The sequence below is a fragment of the Bufo bufo genome, chromosome 8 (genome assembly GCF_905171765.1).
Source record: "Bufo bufo chromosome 8, aBufBuf1.1, whole genome shotgun sequence".
Classification (NCBI taxonomy): Eukaryota; Metazoa; Chordata; class Amphibia; order Anura; family Bufonidae; genus Bufo; species Bufo bufo.
In genome coordinates this window covers 4,327,331-4,348,804 of record NC_053396.1, presented here as the reverse complement: position 1 = coordinate 4,348,804, position 21,474 = coordinate 4,327,331, and the positions used below count along the sequence as shown (strand labels likewise).

At 49.3% G+C, this 21,474-nt stretch overlaps 1 protein-coding gene across 15 annotated transcripts in view; it reads right to left on the bottom strand.

Moving 5' to 3' along the window:
* Positions 1-21,474, bottom strand: part of FNBP1 (formin binding protein 1) — an 85,319-nt gene that overhangs the window by 54,209 nt on the left and 9,636 nt on the right. For all 15 annotated transcript variants that reach the window (XM_040406111.1, XM_040406107.1, XM_040406106.1 and 12 more), the window contains exons 2-4: positions 6,336-6,451; positions 4,001-4,057; positions 3,134-3,281 (exon numbers count right to left, since the gene is read on the bottom strand). In XM_040406111.1, coding sequence (XP_040262045.1) covers positions 3,134-3,281; positions 4,001-4,057; positions 6,336-6,451 — 321 coding nt within the window. The remainder of the gene's footprint in view (positions 1-3,133; positions 3,282-4,000; positions 4,058-6,335; positions 6,452-21,474) is intronic.

Below are 21,474 nucleotides of genomic sequence, written 5' to 3'. Positions count from 1 at the left end.
AACCTCAGACATAGAGGGGGGCCGGGCTGTGACAACCTCAGACATAGAGGGGGGCTGAGCTGTGACAACCTCTTCTTAAAGTCACTTTGGTAGTCCAATATGGCTGCCTTCTATCTGCTGTACATGTAACATGAGACTATACACTATTGGGGAGTCTCCCTTTAGGCTGGGTTCAGACCTGAGCGCATTGTATATGCGCGTTTAACGCGCGTTTTTATCGCGCGTTTTTTGCAATAGTAAACGCGCGTTTGACGCGCGTTTGTGTGATTGACTGCAGTGTCCTATGGCCACAAACGCGCGTCAAAACGCCCCAAAGAAGCTCAAGAACTTGTTTAAGCGTAGGGCGTTTTTCAGCGCGTTCAAACGCGCTGTAAAACGCTCAAGTGAGAACCAGGGCCATAGGGAAGCATTGGTTTTCATGTGTTGAGCGTTTTACAGCGCGTTTGAACGCGCTGTAAAACGCTCAGGTCTGAACCCAGCCTTAAGATTAGCTGACAACCGGCTATCACAACCCTGCTAGATACAGGCACTATAATGTAATACATGCTGGCTGACAGCCTCAAATATCTATCGCATGGGCATACACCACCTGTGTGTCTGTGTTAGTCATTACTGCTACTCTGGCATTTCATTCATGGAAATTCAGGAAGCATAGCGCTGTACAAGATACCAGATAAAGAATAAAAAGAAGACAGGACGTGAGAAGAGACAGACAGGAAACCATCAGCAGGTATTCTAAGAAAAGCTGACGAGGCGGAGGGGAAGCGGCTGCTGCATCAGAACGTGCGAGGATCGGGTCAAACACCTGGCGGGGGCAGGGAGATCGGGCAGCGGCGGAGTGACAATAGGCCGCCTTCCCTCCTGTGAGACGGCAGTAACAAGCGGTGACATCCTCCGCCTATCAGAGGCAGGAGCGGTCGGGCCCGGGGCGGCGTTACGTGCAGCTGAGTAGACGTGAATGGCCTTGTATGACCGCCATCCACCAGACCAGCCGCCATTCCTGTCCTTATGGAGCAGAGTAACCTGCGGCACTCACAGCAGCCAGGCGAGGGGCAAACCAGCACTGAAGGGGTTAACAAGGCCAGCTCTGAAGCAGATGAGCGGTGGGAGGCGCCGCTGCACAGACAAAAGGCTGCAGCGCTATAGAGGACGGGGGAATCATACCGCCCTGCGGAGGAAGCACCGGCCTGATGAGTCAGACTGCCGCAGTCCTATGTAAAGAAAGCTTTATCATTCCCGTGTCCAAGAGCTCTGTTTGCTGTTAGTGAATGGGAATCCTCACTGGAAACATGAGCTAACACTTCTTACTGCTGAGGGTTTGTCACAGCTGTATCCAGTCTAGACAGCGTTCTGTGTCATCAGTCTCTCTCCTGGCCCAATAGTTTGTTACAATGTATCAGTCCACTGTCAGCTGTGTGAGCAGGACTAGGTCTTCTACTAGACACAGGAAGGTTTCCATTCCCCGACAGCAAGAGGACATTTTGAACAAGGTGTGGATCTGACACACAAAGTATTGGAAAGTCACTATACAATTCTAGCTGATGTGATTCTTCCTGCTCACACAGCTGAAGTGTGTTACAATGTGTCAGTCTGGAGTGCAGGACAGACTGGTACATATAGGATTGCTCAGACTGATACAATGTAACAATCCCTCAGCTGGAGCAGAACATGTGTTCTATGCCGTGATATTAGGGTACTTTCACACTTGCGGCAGAGGATTACGGCAGGCGGTTCCGTTGTCGGAACTGCCTGCCGGATCCGGCGATCCGGACGCAAACTGATGAATTTGTAAGACGGATCCAGATCAGTCTCACAAATGCATTGCAATACCGGATCCATCTTTCTGGTTGTCATCCGGAAAAACGGATCCAGTATTTTTTTTTCTTCTCATTTTTAAAAGGTCTGCACAACCGAATCCGTTTTGCCGGAACACTTGAATGGAAATTAATGACGGCATTCCGGCAAGTGTTCAGGATTTTTTGCCGGAGAGAAAACTGTAGCAGGCTGCGGTATTTTCTCCGGCCAAAAAACGTAAAAGGGACTGAACTGATGCATCCTGAACAGATCGCTCTCCATTCAGAATGCATTAGGATAAAACTGATCAGTTCTTTTCCGGTATTGAGCCCCTAGGACGGAACTCAGCGCCTGAAAAGAATAACGCTAGTGTGAAAGTAGCCTTAGAGGGCTACCGTACGCTGGGCGAGCCCTTTAAGCAGCTGCATGATGATGTCAGCTCCTGAGCTCAGGGCAGGGAATTGATTTCACATGTTGGAGGTTTGCTGGGATCGATAGCTCGGGGGAGCTCCTGGGACTGCACACAATGTGACGCAGCAGCAGCTGTAACCAGATGATCAGTCCTGCTACCCTGAGCCTCATAACATAGGCTGCCATCCCAGCACAGGGGGCCCCAGAGGTGCAGAGGAGTGAACTGTCTCCAGGAGGGAGGTCTCTGTAAGTTGCAGCACACATCCAGTGGGTCTCCTCTTTATGTAGAATCGGCTTGTAGTAAAGGGTTAACAGCAGGAGATCGGGGGCAGCACTCAGCTCTGCTGCATCACTGGGCACTGTTAAATCGCCCACTAACCATATTAGCCTGGCACACATGGACTGCGGCACGCCGGCGGCTTCTGACCTAATTCGCAGCTGCCCCTCCCCCCTCTAAATACTATAAAACGGTTTCTGTACGCACAGAGCATCATGGACGCCGGCCTGAGGGTAGGGGGCAAATCCTCTGCCAACACAGGGGCTGAAGGGCAACGTGAGAGTCGTACTGTCACCGGCTGGTAGGCCGACATCCTAGCGTTCACTTCAATTCCTCACCATTTTAAAGATCTCTGCTCGCTGTCAGTGAGTGGGAAAATGTGTGGGGTTTCAAAACCCATCCTGACCTAATACTTCTCACCGCTGAGCGTTTGCTACAATGGCATCCGGTCGAGACAATCCTCTGAGCTCCAGATTGATACATTGCAACAAACCGTCGTGCTGCTGATGTCTTTATTTCATGGAGAACGGGGTTTCCATTCACTGACTGCAAGCAGAGAACCCAAAGTTTTAGTTATTAGAAAATTGCAGACTTTTTCCTTGATTAGACCAATCAGATGCTGTGTTCGGGGTCATGTGACGTGGCACTCACCGATTTCCTCTCCTGCTTGAGCTCCTGCACGAAGCGCGTCAGCTCCGCCATGATCATGGACGTCATGTTCTCGGAGATGACCTCGTGCTGCCCGGCGTAGTCGTTCGTCTCGTTCAGCGTGGTCTGGAAGGCTTTACATGACGTGTACCTGTCGTGAGAACACAAGCCGTCAGCGGTTCCCCGTCTGCCGCCACCTGGTAATAATGCACTGACCGGCGGGATCCTGGACTCATTCCCGACCCCGTACGCGCAGTTACTCTTCGACTAAACGGAAGCGGGTAGCGCTATTATTTACTGGTTTCCATAACTATCACAGAGGGTGTGTAAACTTTTGCAAGTCTTGTGCAGTCTAATCCCTTCCATCTGCAGGATTAACACATGGCTGTAGCATCAGACTACACGGAGTCTGTCTGTAGTCTGTAACCATGGAGATATACAGCGCTGCATAGGAGCTGCAGACACAAAACGGCAGATTTTTTTAAGCTGCTGTTGTATTTATTTCAGATGCACTGGAGCAAAAGTATACACACCCTTCAATATCAATGGTGAGACTATCCCGCCAGTCAGTTATAAAACTATACTGGGAATACCCCCTTTAAGGGGGCGTCCGGACTGATGCCCCTACTTCCTATGGTGGGTCACGTCTGCAGAGTGCCCCCAGTTCAGTTAGTTGGGGCGACTTCGGATGCTCCTGATAATCTGACCTCATGTCACAGACCTGAGGGGTGGCTAAAGGGGTTAATCCGAAAACTGCAGAGCAGCACATATTTTGGACCTGGGGGTGGGGGAGTGTAAATTTCCAGACGTCAGAACACCCGTCTCAGCATCTTCCTATCTGCTCGCCCCTCCCCCCCGCAAGAAACTCACTTGGACTCTTCCTCTTCTTTGGAGTTTTTCTTTGTTTGATATTTTTTTGAAAGATTTCTGCAAAAAAAGAAGAAATAAAAGTCGGCAACAAGTTCCCCTGCAACTGCGGCGGGAGGGGGGTGCGCTTCTCCTTTTAATTTTCATTATGACTCCTGCGCAGTAATGTCCAGGGTCCTGAAGGGCAGATCTACCCACTTCTCATGTAATCGTACATCGACTTACCAGTTCTGAGGAAAGCTGGGTATAGCCCTTTAAGAGCCACGACACTGGCCCATACTGGATGCCACCCAGCTTTCCTGAGAACAGAAAGCCAGAGCCAGGGAGAGGATCATTCACCATCAGATGAAAGGCGTCTTCCCTCTAGACCCTGCTTCCCCAGGGTCCTGAACGTCAAATGCACCTAGTTATGTAATGACATATCTCTTAACTCAGATCTTCTTCTCTCTGGTTTTAGGAAAGCTGGGTGAACTTCCCCTTTAAGAGCTACAACAGTGACTCATTGTCACCCAGCTTTTCCAAGAACAGATAACATTCGGGATGCCGTGAGCCTAAGAGATGAACTGGAAGGAGAGTTCAGGACAGCACAGAGCCGAGGGAAGGACTAAAGGAGTAGTCCGTGCCGGAACCACAACCCCCAACGTGCCAGGGAGCATCAGTCCGTACACACTGTGTCCACACGTACCCCCAGCTTTCTGAGGCTCCTGAAGGGCGAGCAGGGTCTGCGGAAAGCTGGGTGACAGGATGGAGTCTAATAATTAGGTCTGACGCCTGTGATTTTCAGCGGGGCCCCGGGTAGATAGCACCCACCCTCATGACAGGCACTTCTATATCCGTCTAACAGGTCGGGCTGGGTGTCGTCTGACAACTGACTGAGGCGAGATCATCTGCAGCTTCAATGCTCTCACCATCGCAGGGGGCAACAATGTAACAGGAGGAATCACAGGGAGCAAGAGATACAATGTATCAAGTCAGACGGAGTAGAGAGGAGGCGGAGCATGACAGCAAAGATGAGACGAGAGGGGCGGAGCATGACAAAGCAGAGGAGGGGAGAGAGGCAGAGCATGACAGCAAAGATGAGACGAGAGGGGCGGAGCATGACAAAGCAACGGGGAGACGAGAGAGGTGGAGCATGACACAGCAAAGGGGAAACAAGAGGGGCGGAGCATGACACAGCAAAGGAGAGAAGAGGGGGGCGGAGCATGATAAAGCAACAGGGAGACGAGAGGGGAGGAGCATGACAAAGCAACAGGGAGACGAGAGGGGAGGAGCATGACAAAGCAACGGGGAGACGAGAGGGGCAGAGCATGACACAGCAAAGGGGAGACAAGAGGGGCGGAGCACAAAACAGCAAAGGAGAGATAAGAGGGGCGGAGCATGACACAGCAAAGGGGAGACGAGAGGGGCGGAGCATGACACAGCAAAGGGGAGACGAGAGGGGCGGAGGATGGCACAGCAAAGAGGAGGGGAGAGGGGAGGAGCATGACACAGCAAAGAGGAGGGGAGAGGGGAGGAGCATGACACAGCAAAGAGGAGGGGAGAGGGGAGGAGCATGACACAGCAAAGAGGATATGAGAGGGGAGGAACATGATACTAACAGAGAGGTGGTCAAGAAGGGCGGAGCATGAAATCATGAGAAAAGGGGCAGAGGTCAAGAGCAAAGGGGTGGCGCATGAATCCAGCAGACTTTTCTATGTTACACCCAGATATCACAAAATAGGGGATCAGGAGGATGGAAAAATATAGGGGAGCACCCAACCTCCTTGCAAACTGGAGGCAAAGGGGGAGTGAGGGTGTCTCCCACCAGTGCTCCTGTCTCTCGGAGTCTTGGTTCCTATAGGTGACAGTGTTTGGTCCCGGGGGTGGGGGGAGGTAGTTACCTGTGCCATGGATACGCAGTAATGCCGGCACTATCCTCTGGGGTGCGCTGCACTAGACACAAATAAACTGGCCTAATGGGGGTGACTGGGGGTCACTGGTATATTCAACACTACATGATCTTAAAGGAACACTCCACAGTGTAAATATGTAAGGTGTGACAGGGACCAGATGTCAGCTTCCAGGGAGTCAGGAATTTGAGTGCAGCTTTGGATGTGACTGGAGGATGAGGATAATGTGGATGCACCCGAGAGGCGGAGCCAAACCAGCGACTACAAAACTAATCAGGTAGTCACCCACGGACTGAACCACCAGTCACACAGGAGCCCCCGTAAGGGGCGATGACGTCACTTTAAGACGACTTGGTTCTCGCAGAGATTTTCATGACAAGCCGCAAAACAGGAAGTGAACTCCTGGGGGAAAGGATGATGGGAGTGATGAATCCCCCGTCCGCACTCACCGCAGCTGTTTTGCATAGTTGATCTCGATCTCCGCTCGCTCCTTCACAAACTTTATGTATTTCTCCAGCACCTCGATCCCCCACTGCGTGTGCTTCTCCAAGTTATCAAACTGATCCTGTAAGAACAAGGGGAGAAGAGACATGAAGGGCGTCCCCGAACCTGCACCGCGGGGCGTGACCCCTCAGCAATACACTGTACAAGAGAATGGGGGGGGGGGGGGGGGGGGTACTGGTGACCAGAGTACTGCCTATATATCATCATAACTGAGGCTGACCACCCCGGGTACGCTGGGAGATGTCATCTCTGAAACCTACACAGTGAGTGCAGGAGCTGGAGTATAATACAGGATGTAACTGAGGATCAGTAATGTATGTACACAGTGACTGCACCAGCAGAATAGTGAGCGCAGCTCTGGAGTATAATACAGGATGTAACTCAGGATCAGTACAGGATGAGTAATGTATGTACACAGTGACTGCACCAGCAGAATAGTGAGTGCAGCTCTGGAGTATAATACAGGATGTAACTCAGGATCAGTACAGGATAAGTAATGTATGTACACAGTGACTGCACCAGCAGAATAGTGAGCGCAGCTCTGGAGTATAATACAGGATGTAACTCAGGATCAGTACAGGATAAGTAATGTATGTACACAGTGACTGCACCAGCAGAATAGTGAGTGCAGCTCTGGAGTATAATACAGGATGTAACTCAGGATCAGTACAGGATAAGTAATGTATGTACACAGTGACTGCACCAGCAGAATAGTGAGTGCAGCTCTGGAGTATAATACAGGATGTAACTCAGGATCAGTACAGGATAAGTAATGTATGTACACAGTGACTGCACCAGCAGAATCGTGAGTGCAGCTCTGGAGTATAATACAGGATGTAACTCAGGATCAGTACAGGATAAGTAATGTACACAGTGACTGCACCAGCAGAATAGTGAGTGCAGCTCTGGAGTATAATACAGGATGTAACTCAGGATCAGTACAGGATAAGTAATGTATGTACACAGTGACTGCTCCAGCAGAATAGTGAGTGCAGCTCTGGAGTATAATACAGGATGTAACTCAGGATCAGTACATGATAAGTAATGTAATGTACACAGTGGATGCACCAGCAGAATAGTGAGTGCAGCTCTGGAGTATAATACAGGATGTAACTCAGGATCAGTACAGGATAAGTAATGTATGTACAAAGTGATTGCACCAGCAGAATAGTGAGTGCAGCTCTGGAGTATAATACAGGATGTAACTCAGGATCAGAACAGGATAAGTAATGTATGTACACAGTGACTGTACCAGCAGAATAGTGAGTGCAGCTCCGGAGTATAATACAGGATGTAACTCAGGATCAGTACAGGATAAGTAATGTATGTACACAGTGACTGCACCAGCAGAATGGTGAGTGCAGCTCTGGAGTATAATACAGGATGTAACTCAGGATCAGTAATGTATGTACACAGTGACTCCACCAGCAGAATAGTGAGTGCAGCTCTGGAGTATAATACAGGATGTAACTCAGGATCAGTACAGGATAAGTAATGTATGTACACAGTGACTGCACCAGCAGAATAGTGAGTGAAGCTCTGCAGTATAATACAAGATGTAACTCAGGATCAGTACAGGATAAGTAATGTATGTACACAGTGACTGCACCAGCAGAATGGTGAGTGCAGCTCTGGAGTATAATACAGGATGTAACTCAGGATCAGTACAGGATAAGTAATGTATGTACACAGTGACTGCACCAGTAGAATAGTGAGTGCAGCTCTGGAGTATAATACAGGATGTAACTCAGGATCAGTAATGTATGTACACAGTGACTGCACCAGCAGAATAGTGAGTGCAGCTCTGGAGTATAATACAGGATGTAACTCAGGATCAGTACAGGATAAGTCATGTATGTACACAGTGACTCCACCAGCAGAATAGTGAGTGCAGCTCTGGAGTATAATACAGGATGTAACTCAGGATCAGTACAGAATAAGTCATGTATGTACACAGTGACTGCACCAGCAGAATAGTGAGTGCAGCTCTGGAGTATAATACAGGATGTAATTCAGGATCAGTACAGGATAAGTAATGTATGTACACAGTGACTGCACCAGCAGAATAGTGAGTGCAGCTCTGGAGTATAATACAGGATGTAACTCAGGATCAGTAATGTATGTACACAGTGACTGCACCAGCAGAATAGTGAGTGCAGCTCTGGAGTATAATACAGGATGTAACTCAGGATCAGTAATGTATGCACACAGTGAGGCCGCAGTTTGGAGATTTCTTCTGTATAGCGCTTTGTGTTTCTGTATGACGGGTCGGATCCTTGGTTCTGCAGCACAGGGAAGGTGATGTGATCAGGACATTATTACCAGGGTCCAATGGTGAGTTCCAAGCCATAAAATCCTACAGCAGGTGCACCGGTAAAGCCTCCAGATTGGTGCAGGCAATGAGCAGTGGGAATATTAGGGGGGGCATCAGCCACGAAGAGGAATTTGGGGCCATTGTTTTCGGGGAGATGATGGGAGTAGACGTGATTACAGAGTGCGCAGATCTCCTGCAGTCACAGAATAAATAATAGTTGCCATGAGTATTTGCAGATTTAAGTCTTACTGGAAAGGGGCAGTGACATTGCAAAAGTCTTCACGCCCCCGTCTCGGTGGCTCACAATGACTCAGAGCCATTTGCTGAGTTTATTTAGAAGGAATGTATTGAGACGATTCCCGGCTCATTGAGTCCCAGCCAAAATCAGCTCACCCCAGGCGTCCATCACTGTCAGCACTGACCTCCTGGGTGACCCCCGGGGGACAGGAAACACACTGCCACCAGAATGTCCCCTCAATGCAGTAAAGCCCCATCTTAAAGGGATAGGTCAGGAAAAATGCTGCTAAAATCTCCAGTAAATTATATCCCCGAAAAAGCTGGGTGACTGGTAAGCAATACTGCGCCTATTACAGCTCCCCCGGGGCTCATTACTCAGCCTGAAGGACATGACCCCTCTGAAGTAGAGGCAGAACTAGACTGGGAAAGCTGGGTGACTGTGGGAGCTGGAATGGCGGCATATTGTGACCCTATCAGTTGATGATTAATGTGGATGATGGTGGTGATAATGGATGATGATGGTAGTGATGATGAGTGATGATAATAGTAATCATGGGTGCTGATGGTAGTGATGGTACGAATGACGAAGGGTGATGATTTGTGAAGATATATGGTGGATACAAGACATTGCTGGTTGGGTAATGAAGATGGTGGGTGTCATAGTTGCAGCTCATCTTGGGAGTTAAGGTCGCTCAGCCTTGTCTCTCCTGAGCCTGGGAGCAGGGAGTGGATGGCAGGGGTTATAGTAGCGGAGGGTGGTGGTTCTATAAAGCCTGGGATCACATCTGCAGAATCGAGAAAAACAAGATTTGCTCATCCAGATGGGAGGAGAGATGAAGAAAGAGGGAGCAGTCGCCAAAAACACGGAACCAACAGTGACACAGCGCATCAGAGGGAAGATATATACCCGGCACACAGCACTCCAAACTGGGGGGCAGATATATACTCCGCACACAGCACATCAGGAAGATCACATGATCTACTCCATGGTATCAGCCATTTCAGGGGAGAGGATGACTGTAGGACAGGAGAATACAGTCTATTGCTCCCTGTTATCAGCCATTTCAGGGGAGAGGATGACTGTAGGACAGGAGAATACAATCTATTGCTCCCTATTATCAGCCATTTCAGGGGAGAGGATGACTGTAGGACAGGAGAATACAGTCTATTGCCCCTGTTATCAGGCATTTCAGGGGAGAGGATGACTGTAGGACAGGAGAATACAGTCTATTGCCCCTGTTATCAGGCATTTCAGGGGAGAGGATGACTGTAGGACAGGAGAATACAGTCTATTGCCCCCTGTTATTAGCCATTTCAGGGGAGAGGATGACTGTAGGACAGGAGAATACAGTCTATTGCCCCCTGTTATCAGCCATTTCAGAGGAGAGGATGACTGTAGGACAGGAGAATACAGTCTATTGTCCCTGTTATCAGCCATTTCAGGGGAGAGGACGACCGTAGGACAGGAGAATACAGTCTATTGCCCCCTGTTATCAGCCATTTCAGGGTAGAGGATGACCGTAGGACAGGAGAATACAGTCTATTGCTCCCTGTTATCAGCCATTTCAGGGGAGAGGATGACCGTAGGACAGGAGAATACAGTCTATTGCTCCCTGTTATCAGCCATTTCAGGGGAGAGGACGACTGTAGGACAGGAGAATACAGTCTATTGCTCCCTGTTATCAGCCATGTCAGGGGAGAGGATGACTGTAGGACAGGAGAATACAGTCTATTGCCCCCTGTTATCAGCCATTTCAGGGGAGAGGATGACTGTAGGACAGGAGAATACAGTCTATTGCCTCCTGTTATCAGCCATTTCAGGGGAGAGGATGACTGTAGGACAGGAGAATACAGTCTATTGCCCCCTGTTATCAGCCATTTCAGGGGAGAGGATGACTGTAGGACAGGAGAATACAGTCTATTGCCCCCTGTTATCAGCCATTTCAGGGGAGAGGATGACTGTAGGACAGGAGAATACAGTCTATTGCCCCCTGTTATCACCCATTTCAGGGGAGAGGATGACTGTAGGACAGGAGAATACAGTCTATTGCTCCCTGTTATCAGCCATTTCAGGGGAGAGGATGACTGTAGGACAGGAGAATACAGTCTATTGCCTCCTGTTATCAGCCATTTCAGGGAAGAGGATGACTGTAGGACAGGAGAATACAGTCTATTGCCCCCTGTTATCAGCCATTTCAGGGGAGAGGATGACTGTAGGACAGGAGAATACAGTCTATTGCCCCCTGTTATCAGCCATTTCAGGGGAGAGGATGACTGTAGGACAGGAGAATACAATCTATTGCCCCCTGTTATCAGCCATTTCAGGGGGAGGATGACTGTAGGACAGGAGAATACAGTCTATTGCCCCCTGTTATCAGCCATTTCAGGGGAGAGGGTGACTGTAGGACAGGAGAATACTGTCTATTGCCCCCTGTTATCAGCCATTTCAGAGGAGAGGATGACTGTAGGACAGGAGAATACAGTCTATTGCCCCCTGTTATCAGCCATTTCAGGGGAGAGGATGTCTGTAGGACAGGAGAATACAGTCTATTGCCCCCTGTTATCAGCCATTTCAGGGGAGAGGATGACTGTAGGACAGGAGAATACAGTCTATTGCCCCCTGTTATCAGCCATTTCAGGGGAGAGGATGACTGTAGGACAGGAGAATACAGTCTATTGCTCCCTGTTATCAGCCATTTCAGGGGAGAGGATGACTGTAGGACAGGAGAATACAATCTATTGCCCGCTGTTATCAGCCATTTCAGGGGAGAGGATGACTGTAGGACAGGAGAATACAGTCTATTGCCCCCTGTTATCAGCCATTTCAGGGGAGAGGATGACTGTAGGACAGGAGAATACAGTCTATTGCTCCCTGTTATCAGCTATTTCAGGGGAGAGGATGACTGTAGGACAGGAGAATACAATCTATTGCCCGCTGTTATCAGCCATTTCAGGGGAGAGGATGACTGTAGGACAGGAGAATACAGTCTATTGCCCCCTGTTATCAGACATTTCAGGAGACAGGATGACTGTAGGACAGGAGAATACAGTCTATTGCCCACTGTTATCAGCCATTTCAGAGGAGAGGATGACTGTAGGACAGGAGAATACAGTCTATTGCCCACTGTTATCAGCCATTTCAGAGGAGAGGATGACTGTAGGACAGGAGAATTCAGTCTATTGTCCCCTGTTATCAGCTATTTCAGGGGGAGGATGACTGTAGGACAGGAGAATACAGTCTATTGCTCCCTGTTATCAGCCATTTCAGGGAAGAGGATGACTGTAGGACAGGAGAATACAGTCTATTGCCCCCTGTTATCAGACATTTCAGGAGAATACAGTCTATTGCCCACTGTTATCAGCCATTTCAGAGGAGAGGATGACTGTAGGACAGGAGAATTCAGTCTATTGTCCCCTGTTATCAGCTATTTCAGGGGGAGGATGACTGTAGGACAGGAGAATACAGTCTATTGCCCCCTGTTATCAGCCATTTCAGGGGGGAGGATGACTGTAGGACAGGAGAATACAGTCTATTGCCCCCTGTTATCAGACATTTCAGGAGACAGGATGACTGTAGGACAGGAGAATACAGTCTATTGCCCACTGTTATCAGCCATTTCAGAGGAGAGGATGACTGTAGGACAGGAGAATTCAGTCTATTGTCCCCTGTTATCAGCTATTTCAGGGGGAGGATGACTGTAGGACAGGAGAATACAGTCTATTGCTCCCTGTTATCAGCCATTTCAGGGAAGAGGATGACTGTAGGACAGGAGAATACAGTCTATTGCTCCCTGTTATCAGCCATTTCAGGGGAGAGGATGACTGTAGGACAGGAGAATACAATCTATTGCCCCCTGTTATCAGCCATTTCAGGGGAGAGGATGACTGTAGGACAGGAGAATACAGTCTATTGCTCCCTGTTATCAGCCATTTCAGGGGAGAGGATGACTGTAGGACAGGAGAATACAGTCTATTGCCCCCTGTTATCAGCCATTTCAGGGGAGAGGATGACTGTAGGACAGGAGAATACAGTCTATTGCCCCCTGTTATCAGCCATTTCAGAGGAGAGGATGACTGTAGGACAGGAGAATACAGTCTATTGCTCCCTGTTATCAGCTATTTCAGGGGAGAGGATGACTGTAGGACAGGAGAATACAATCTATTGCCCCCTGTTATCAGCCATTTCAGGGGAGAGGATGACTGTAGGACAGGAGAATACAGTCTATTGCCCCTGTTATCAGCCATTTCAGGGGAGAGGATGACTGTAGGACAGGAGAATACAATCTATTGCCCCCTGTTATCAGCCATTTCAGGGGAGAGGATGACTGTAGGACAGGACAATACAGTCTATTGCCCCCTGTTATCAGCCATTTCAGGGGAGATGATGACTGTAGGACAGGAGAATACAGTCTATTGCCCCCTGTTATCAGCCATTTCGGCCTTTCCCCTTATGCTTTCACTTCTTCCTGTTAGTACCCCCTTTTGCTGGGTCCTGGATCCCAAGTCACTTATTTTCTTACAGACATAAAATATTTTGAGGATAAAATTCCAGGAATGCCAGGATCCTATTTTCCTCATTCTTCCCAGGGAAGGGAACATGATGGAGAACAGCTCCACCTGAGACCTTTAAGAATGTGATTTTTATTATTCCTCCTCCTCCACACTGTTTTACTGGTCTGTGTATGTGTCAGACTTTACTGTATTTCTGAAATTTATGCACCAGTTGGCTCAGGATGAACAGTTCTACAGGAAGACAAAAGCTCCAGTCTCAACTCTTCACGGCCATTAGTCATCACTATTGGCGGAGGGGCGAACTGGAATTTGTGATCAGCTGGGATCCGCCTGTGCGTCATGCATTTGTTTGCAAAGCAAAGAATTAGAAAATAAGTATAATCCGCGGGATCACGTCACCGAGCTGAGGAACCACATGCAGATACGGCGTCAGATTCTCGATGCAAACTAAAGGGCGATATCCCTTTAAGATCAGGCTGCATGGTTGGGGGAGACGCAGATTTCTTAGAAGGCTTGAAAAGCTGGGTGAAAATCCATGTGGGTGATTTAACGGAGATCATATTGGTTGTCACCCAGCTTTCCCTGCGTCCGTGCCTGCAGCTGTAAAAGAGCAGCGGGACATGGATCTTCCATTCTGGAGACTGGGAAAGTTGGGTAGTGACGCCCATGGGAGCTGTAACCACGGACGGTCAGAGCAGTCCTGACCACTTGCAGTGTAATAACATTTTCACATGGAGTCACGGGCCCCGGGCCCCGCCAATGTGCCACAGATAGGACAGAGGTGGCTCTTTGTTTCTGGCTGGAAAGGAATGAGCCCGGTATGGCCGTAGGCGGGTGGAAAATGGGCGACATTTACAAAAGTGCTGAGCGGCTCCTGTGTGAGCGGGCCATGAATAAAACAACGCCACGACACCCACCCTTCACTGCCCGAAGCCTCTGACAACACTGCTCGTCTTAACTGTTTCAGGGAAAGCTGGGTGATCAGCAATATGGCTGCCTATACATCTGCCACAGGTTTCTACCCAGCTTTCCTGGACTCATCCGTCCAATTGGGCAGTGATACCCCCTATACTGGGGCACAGATGGGTAGATAGGCCGCTCGGGATGTCAGGAAAGCTGGGTGACCAAAAATAGGATCATAAACCCACATGTGCTGTTTTATTACCATCCTGGTGTGTAATCACAATCACCCAGCTTTTCTAGGAACAGATACATCAGTCATCCTCTCCCCTGAAATGGCTGATAACAGGGAGCAATAGACTGTATTCTCCTGTCCTACAGTCATCCTCTCCCCTGAAATGGCTGATAACAGGGGGCAATAGATTGTATTCTCCTGTACTACAGTCATCCTCTCCCCTGAAATGGCTAATAACAGGGGGCAATAGACTGTATTCTCCTGTCCTACAGTCATCCTCTCCCCTGAAATGGCTGATAACAGGGGGCAATAGACTGTATTCTCCTGTCCTACAGTCATCCTCTCCCCTGAAATGGCTGATAACAGGGGACAATAGACTGTATTCTCCTGTCCTACAGTCATCCTCTCCCCTGAAATGGCTGATAACAGGGAGCAATAGACTGTATTCTCCTGTCCTACAGTCATCCTCTCCCCTGAAATGGCTGATAACAGGGGGCAATAGATTGTATTCTCCTGTACTACAGTCATCCTCTCCCCTGAAATGGCTGATAACAGGGGGCAATAGACTGTATTCTCCTGTCCTACAGTCATCCTCTCCCCTGACATGGCTGATAACAGGGGGCAATAGACTGTATTCTCCTGTCCTACAGTCATCCTCCCCCCTGAAATGGCTAATAACAGGGGGCAATAGACTGTATTCTCCTGTCCTACAGTCATCCTCTCCCCTGAAATGGCTGATAACAGGGGGCAATAGACTGTATTCTCCTGTCCTACAGTCATCCTCTCCCCTGAAATGGCTGATAACAGGGGACAATAGACTGTATTCTCCTGTCCTACAGTCATCCTCTCCCCTGAAATGGCTGATAACAGGGAGCAATAGACTGTATTCTCCTGTCCTACAGTCATCCTCTCCCCTGAAATGGCTGATAACAGGGGGCAATAGACTGTATTCTCCTGTCCTACAGTCATCCTCTCCCCTGAAATGGCCTGATAACAGGGGGCAATAGACTGTATTCTCCTGTCCTACAGTCATCCTCTCCCCTGAAATGGCTGATAACAGGGGGCAATAGACTGTATTCTCCTGTCCTACAGTCATCCTCTCCCCTGAAATGTCTGATAACAGGGGGCAATAGACTGTATTCTCCTGTCCTACAGTCATCCTCTCCCCTGAAATGGCTGATAACAGGGGGCAATAGACTGTATTCTCCTGTCCTACAGTCATCCTCTCCCCTGAAATGGCCGATAACAGAGGACAATATACTGTATTCTCCTGTCCTACAGTCATCCTCTCCCCTGAAATGGCTGATAACAGGGAGCAATAGACTGTATTCTCCTGTCCTACAGTCATCCTCTCCCAAGAAATGGCTGATAACAGGGGACAATAGACTGTATTCTCCTATCCTACAGTCATCCTCTCCCCTGAAATGGCTGATAACAGGGAGCAATAGACTGTATTCTCCTGTCCTACAGTCATCCTCTCCCCTGAAATGGCTGATAACTGGGAGCAATAGACTGTATTCTCCTGTCCTACAGTCATCCTCTCCCCTGAAATGGCTGATAACAGGGGGCAATAGACTGTATTCTCCTGTCCTACAGTCATCCTCTCCCCTGAAATGGCTGATAACAGGGGGCAATAGATTGTAGGACAGGAGAATACAATCTATTGCCCCCTGTTATCAGCCATTTCAGGGGAGAGGATGACTGTAGGACAGGAGAATACAATCTATTGCTCCCTGTTATCAGCCATTTCAGGGGGGAGGATGACTGTAGGACAGGAGAATACAGTCTATTGCTCCCTGTTATCAGCCATTTCAGGGGAGAGGATGACTGTAGGACAGGAGAATACAGTCTATTGCTTCCTGTTATCAGCCATTTCAGAGGAGAGGATGACTGTAGGACAGGAGAATACAGTCTATTGCCCCCTGTTATCAGCCATGTCAGGGGAGAGGATGACTGTAGGACAGGAGAATACAATCTATTGCCCCCTGTTATCAGCCATTTCAGAGGAGAGGATGACTGTAGGACAGGAGAATACAGTCTATTGCCCCCTGGTATCAGCCATTTCAGGGGAGAGGATGACTGTAGGACAGGAGAATACAGTCTATTGCTCCCTGTTATCAGCCATTTCAGGGGGGAGGATGACTGTAGGACAGGAGAATACAATCTATTACCCCTGTTATCAGCCATTTCAGAGGAGAGGATGACTGTAGGACAGGAGAATACAGTCTATTGCCCTCTGTTATCAGCCATTTCAGAGGAGAGGATGACTGTAGGACAGGAGAATACAGTCTATTGCCCCCTGTTATCAGCCATTTCAGGGGAGAGGATGACTGTAGGAGAGGAGAATACAGTCTATTGCCCTCTGTTATCAGCCATTTCAGGGGAGAGGATGACTGTAGGACAGGAGAATACAGTCTATTGCCCCCTGTTATCAGCCATTTCAGGGGAGAGGATGACTGTAGGACAGGAGAATACAGTCTATTGCCCCCTGTTATCAGCCATTTCAGGGGAGAGGATGACAACAGGGGACAATAGACTGTATTCTCCTGTCCTACAGTCATCCTCTCCTCGGCCTGAAATGGCTGATAACAGGCTGCACAGTATATGCAGCGGAGACAGACATCCGGATTTGCGTCCCTTTAAGTCTAGGACTTTTGCTCCTTTAAGACATGGCGGTGAGGACTGAGATGTGGGCGACGTGTTAAACGCGACACAAATTAATCAACACCTCGGCAATGGGGTGAGGATGACTTTACGTGTTGGGGGTTGGATCACAGTCGCGTAAGCGCCACCAGGAATCATTGAGAAAATAACTAAACCGTTAGAACAGGTGGAAATATCTATAGGACTGGCTGCTCTGCGCCCCTCAATATTCTGCATGACTGGGAAATTACAACGCGGCAGCCCCCCAAAAAATATGAACGGGAACTAACTCCCTCCACTACACTCGAGCACGCTGGGAGTTGTATTCTGCAGCGGCCGTGCTGTCCTGATGGGCTCTGTAAGGGGTCCTGTTCTCTGATGTCAGCCTGGACACACAAGGTTACTGGGGTGGCACGGCCTCCGCGGCGGAGATCATGATATCTGCAGTTACTGTAATTATGTCAAACTCGGCGAGAACGATAAGAATATTAATGAGCTGAGGGAGACTGCGAATATTCCCTGCTAATTATTAGCTAGAGCGTTAATTGCTGGCAGCGGTGACATCCGAATACCTGCCATTCCTCCTTCGCTGCAAGGGAAACCCAGCTTTCCAAAGGCCCTAAAAACCTGCTACTTCTCATCTAATGCTCTGACTTTGTGTCAGTCCATACTGTAGATTGAGCATTCTATTTATGAACCAACCCGCTCAGGGCGAACAGAGCTATAGGTCCACACCCAGTCAGGGACATCCTGCAGATCCCTAGGGGACAGATGTAGCATGTGTGGGGGTCTCCTGGACGCCCGATGATGGAGGCACCGAGGACACAGAGACTGAATGTGACTCATCTCCAGGGAGAGGCTCCAAGGCATGAGGTTATAATCCCCGCCAAACCGTGCAGTGAATGTGCCGCTCCTCACAGCCCTCATCTACATGCATAGTTCTAGGGTTCAGTCAATGACTATTTATGAGGCTGCGTCACAGAAGAAAGAGGGCGACGCTGCTGCTGGGCGAGAGGAGGACGAGGGTCTGAGAAAGCAGGCTGAGACAATGTGTGAGACCAGAGCCGTGCACAAGTCACCTACCCAACCCGTACCCAAAGACCTGCACATGCATCACCTACTCAACCCGCATCACCTACCAATCTGTACCCCAAAACCTGCACATGCATCACCTACTCAACCTGCACCCGCATCACCTACCAATCTGTACCCCAAAACCTGCACATGCATCACCTACTCAACCCGCATCACCTACCAATCTGTACCCCAAAACCTGCACATGCATCACCTACTCAACCTGCACCCGCATCACCTACCAATCTGTACCCCAAGACCTGCACATGCATCACCTACTCAACCTGCACCCGCATCACCTACCAACCCGTACCCCAAGACCTGCACATGCATCACCTACTCAACCTGCACCCGCATCACCTACCAATCTGTACCCCAAGACCTGCACATGCATCACCTACTCAACCTGCACCCGCATCACCTACCAACCCGTACCCCAAGACCTGCACATGCATCACCTACTCACCCTGCATCCGCATCAGCTACCAATCTGTACCCCAAAACCTGCACATGCATCACCTACTCAACCCGTACCCCAAGACCTGCACCCGCATCACCTACCAACCCGTACCCCAAGACCTGCACATGCATCACCTACTCAACCTGCATCCGCATCACCTACCAATCTGTACCCCAAAACCTGCACATGCATCACCTACTCAACCTGCACCCGCATCACCTACCAACCCGTACCCCAAGACCTGCACATGCATCACCTACTCAACCTGCACCCGCATCACCTACCAACCCGTACCCCAAGACCTGCACATGCATCACCTACTCAACCTGCACCCGCATCACCTACCAACCCGTACCCCAAGACCTGCACATGCATCACCTACTCAACCTGCACCCGCATCACCTACCAATCGGTACCCCAAAACCTGCACATGCATCACCTACTCAACCTGCATCCGCATCACCTACCAACCCGTACCCCAAGACCTGCACATGCATCACCTACTCAACCTGCACCCGCATCACCTACCAATCTGTACCCCAAGACCTGCACATGCATCACCTACTCAACCTGCACCCGCATCACCTACCAACCCGTACCCCAAGACCTGCACATGCATCACCTACTCAACCTGCATCTGCATCAGCTACCAACCCGTACCCCAAGACCTGCACATGCATCACCTACTCAACCCGTACCCCAAGACCTGCACCCGCATCACCTACCAACCCGTACCCCAAGACCTGCACATGCATCACCTACTCAACCTGCATCCGCATCACCTACCAATCTGTACCCCAAAACCTGCACATGCATCACCTACTCAACCTGCACCCGCATCACCTACCAATCTGTACCCCAAGACCTGCACATGCATCACCTACTCAACCTGCACCCGCATCACCTACCAATCTGTACCCCAAGACCCCAATATCAGCTTCTAGGTCCTTCTCATGCAGCTCATCTTCCCTGTCTCACGATCTATGTACCTCTAATCATCTTGGTCTCAGGTTCTAGATCCCTCTCATGCAGCTCATCTCCCCAGTCCCGAGGTCCCTCTTATGCAGCTCATCTCCCCAGTCCCGAGGTCCCTCTTATGCAGCTCATCTCCCCAGTCCCGAGGTCCCTCTTATGCAGCTCATCTGCCCAGTCCCGAGGTCCCTCTTATGCAGCTCATCTGCCCAGTCCCGAGGTCCCTCTTATGCAGCTCATCTGCCCAGTCCCGAGGTCCCTCTTATGCAGCTCATCTGCCCAGTCCCGAGGTCCCTCTTATGCAGCTCATCTGCCCAGTCCCGAGGTCCCTCTTATGCAGCTCATCTGCCCAGTCCCGAGGTCCCTCTCATGCAGCTCATCTGCCAAATCCCAGGGTCCCCCTCATGCAGCTCATCTCCCCAGTCCCAGGGTCCCCCTCATGCAGCTCATCTCCCTAGTCCCAGGGTCCCCCTCATGCAGCTAATTTCCCCAGTCCCAGGGTCCCCCTCATGCAGCTCATCTCCCCATCATCACGTGGTGTGGTTCCCAGAGTTCCCGGCGCTGATCTGTTGCGGTTGGACATTTGTCAGAAGAGGAAGCAGTGAAAAATAATCCTACAAAAAAAAAAAAAAGACAGAAGGCGAGCCAAGAGGAAAACCCCAGCACAGAGCCGGAGTGATAGAGGAGGGGGATAATATATACACAATGCCAGGGGGATATAGAGGAGGAGGGGCATAATAATATGTACAGTACAGACCAAAAGTTTGGACACACCTTCTCATTCAAAGAGTTTTCTTTATTTTCATGACTATGAAGGCATCAAAACTATGAATTAACACATGTGGAATTATATACATAACAAACAAGTGTGAAACAACTGAAAATATGTCATATTCTAGGTTCTTCAAAGTAGCCACCTTTTGCTTTGATTACTGCTTTGCACACTCTTGGCATTCTCTTGATGAGCTCCAAGAGGTAGTCCCCTGAAATGGTCTTCCAACAGTCTTGAAGGAGTTCCCAGAGATGCTTAGCACTTGTTGGCCCTTTTGCCTTCACTCTGCGGTCCAGCTCACCCCAAACCATCTCGATTGGGTTCAGGTCCGGTGACTGTGGAGGCCAGGTCATCTGGCACAGCACCCCATCACTCTCCTTCATGGTCAAATAGCCCTTACTTTCAAAGTTTGCCCAATTTTTCGGCTGACTGACTGACCTTCATTTCTTAAAGTAATGATGGCCACTCGTTTTTCTTTACTTAGCTGCTTTTTTCTTGCCATAATACAAATTCTAACAGTCTATTCAGTAGGACTATCAGCTGTGTATCCACCTGACTTCTCCTCAACGCCACTGATGGTCCCAACCCCATTTATAAGGCAAGAAATCCCACTTATTAAACCTGACAGGGCACACCTGTGAAGTGAAGACCATTTCAGGGGACTACCTCTTGAAGCTCATCAAGAGAATGCCAAGAGTGTGCAAAGCAGTAATCAAAGCAAAAGGTGGCTACTTTGAAGAACCTAGAATATGACATATTTTCAGTTGTTTCACACTTGTTTGTTATGTATATAATTCCACATGAGTTAATCCATAGTTTTGATGCCTTCATAGTCATGAAAATAAAGAAAACTCTTTGAATGAGAAGGTGGGTCCAAACTTTTGGTCTGTACTGTATATCTCCAGGGGGATATAGAGGAGAAGGGGGATAATGTAGTATATCCAGTTCCAGTACCCAGGCAATAT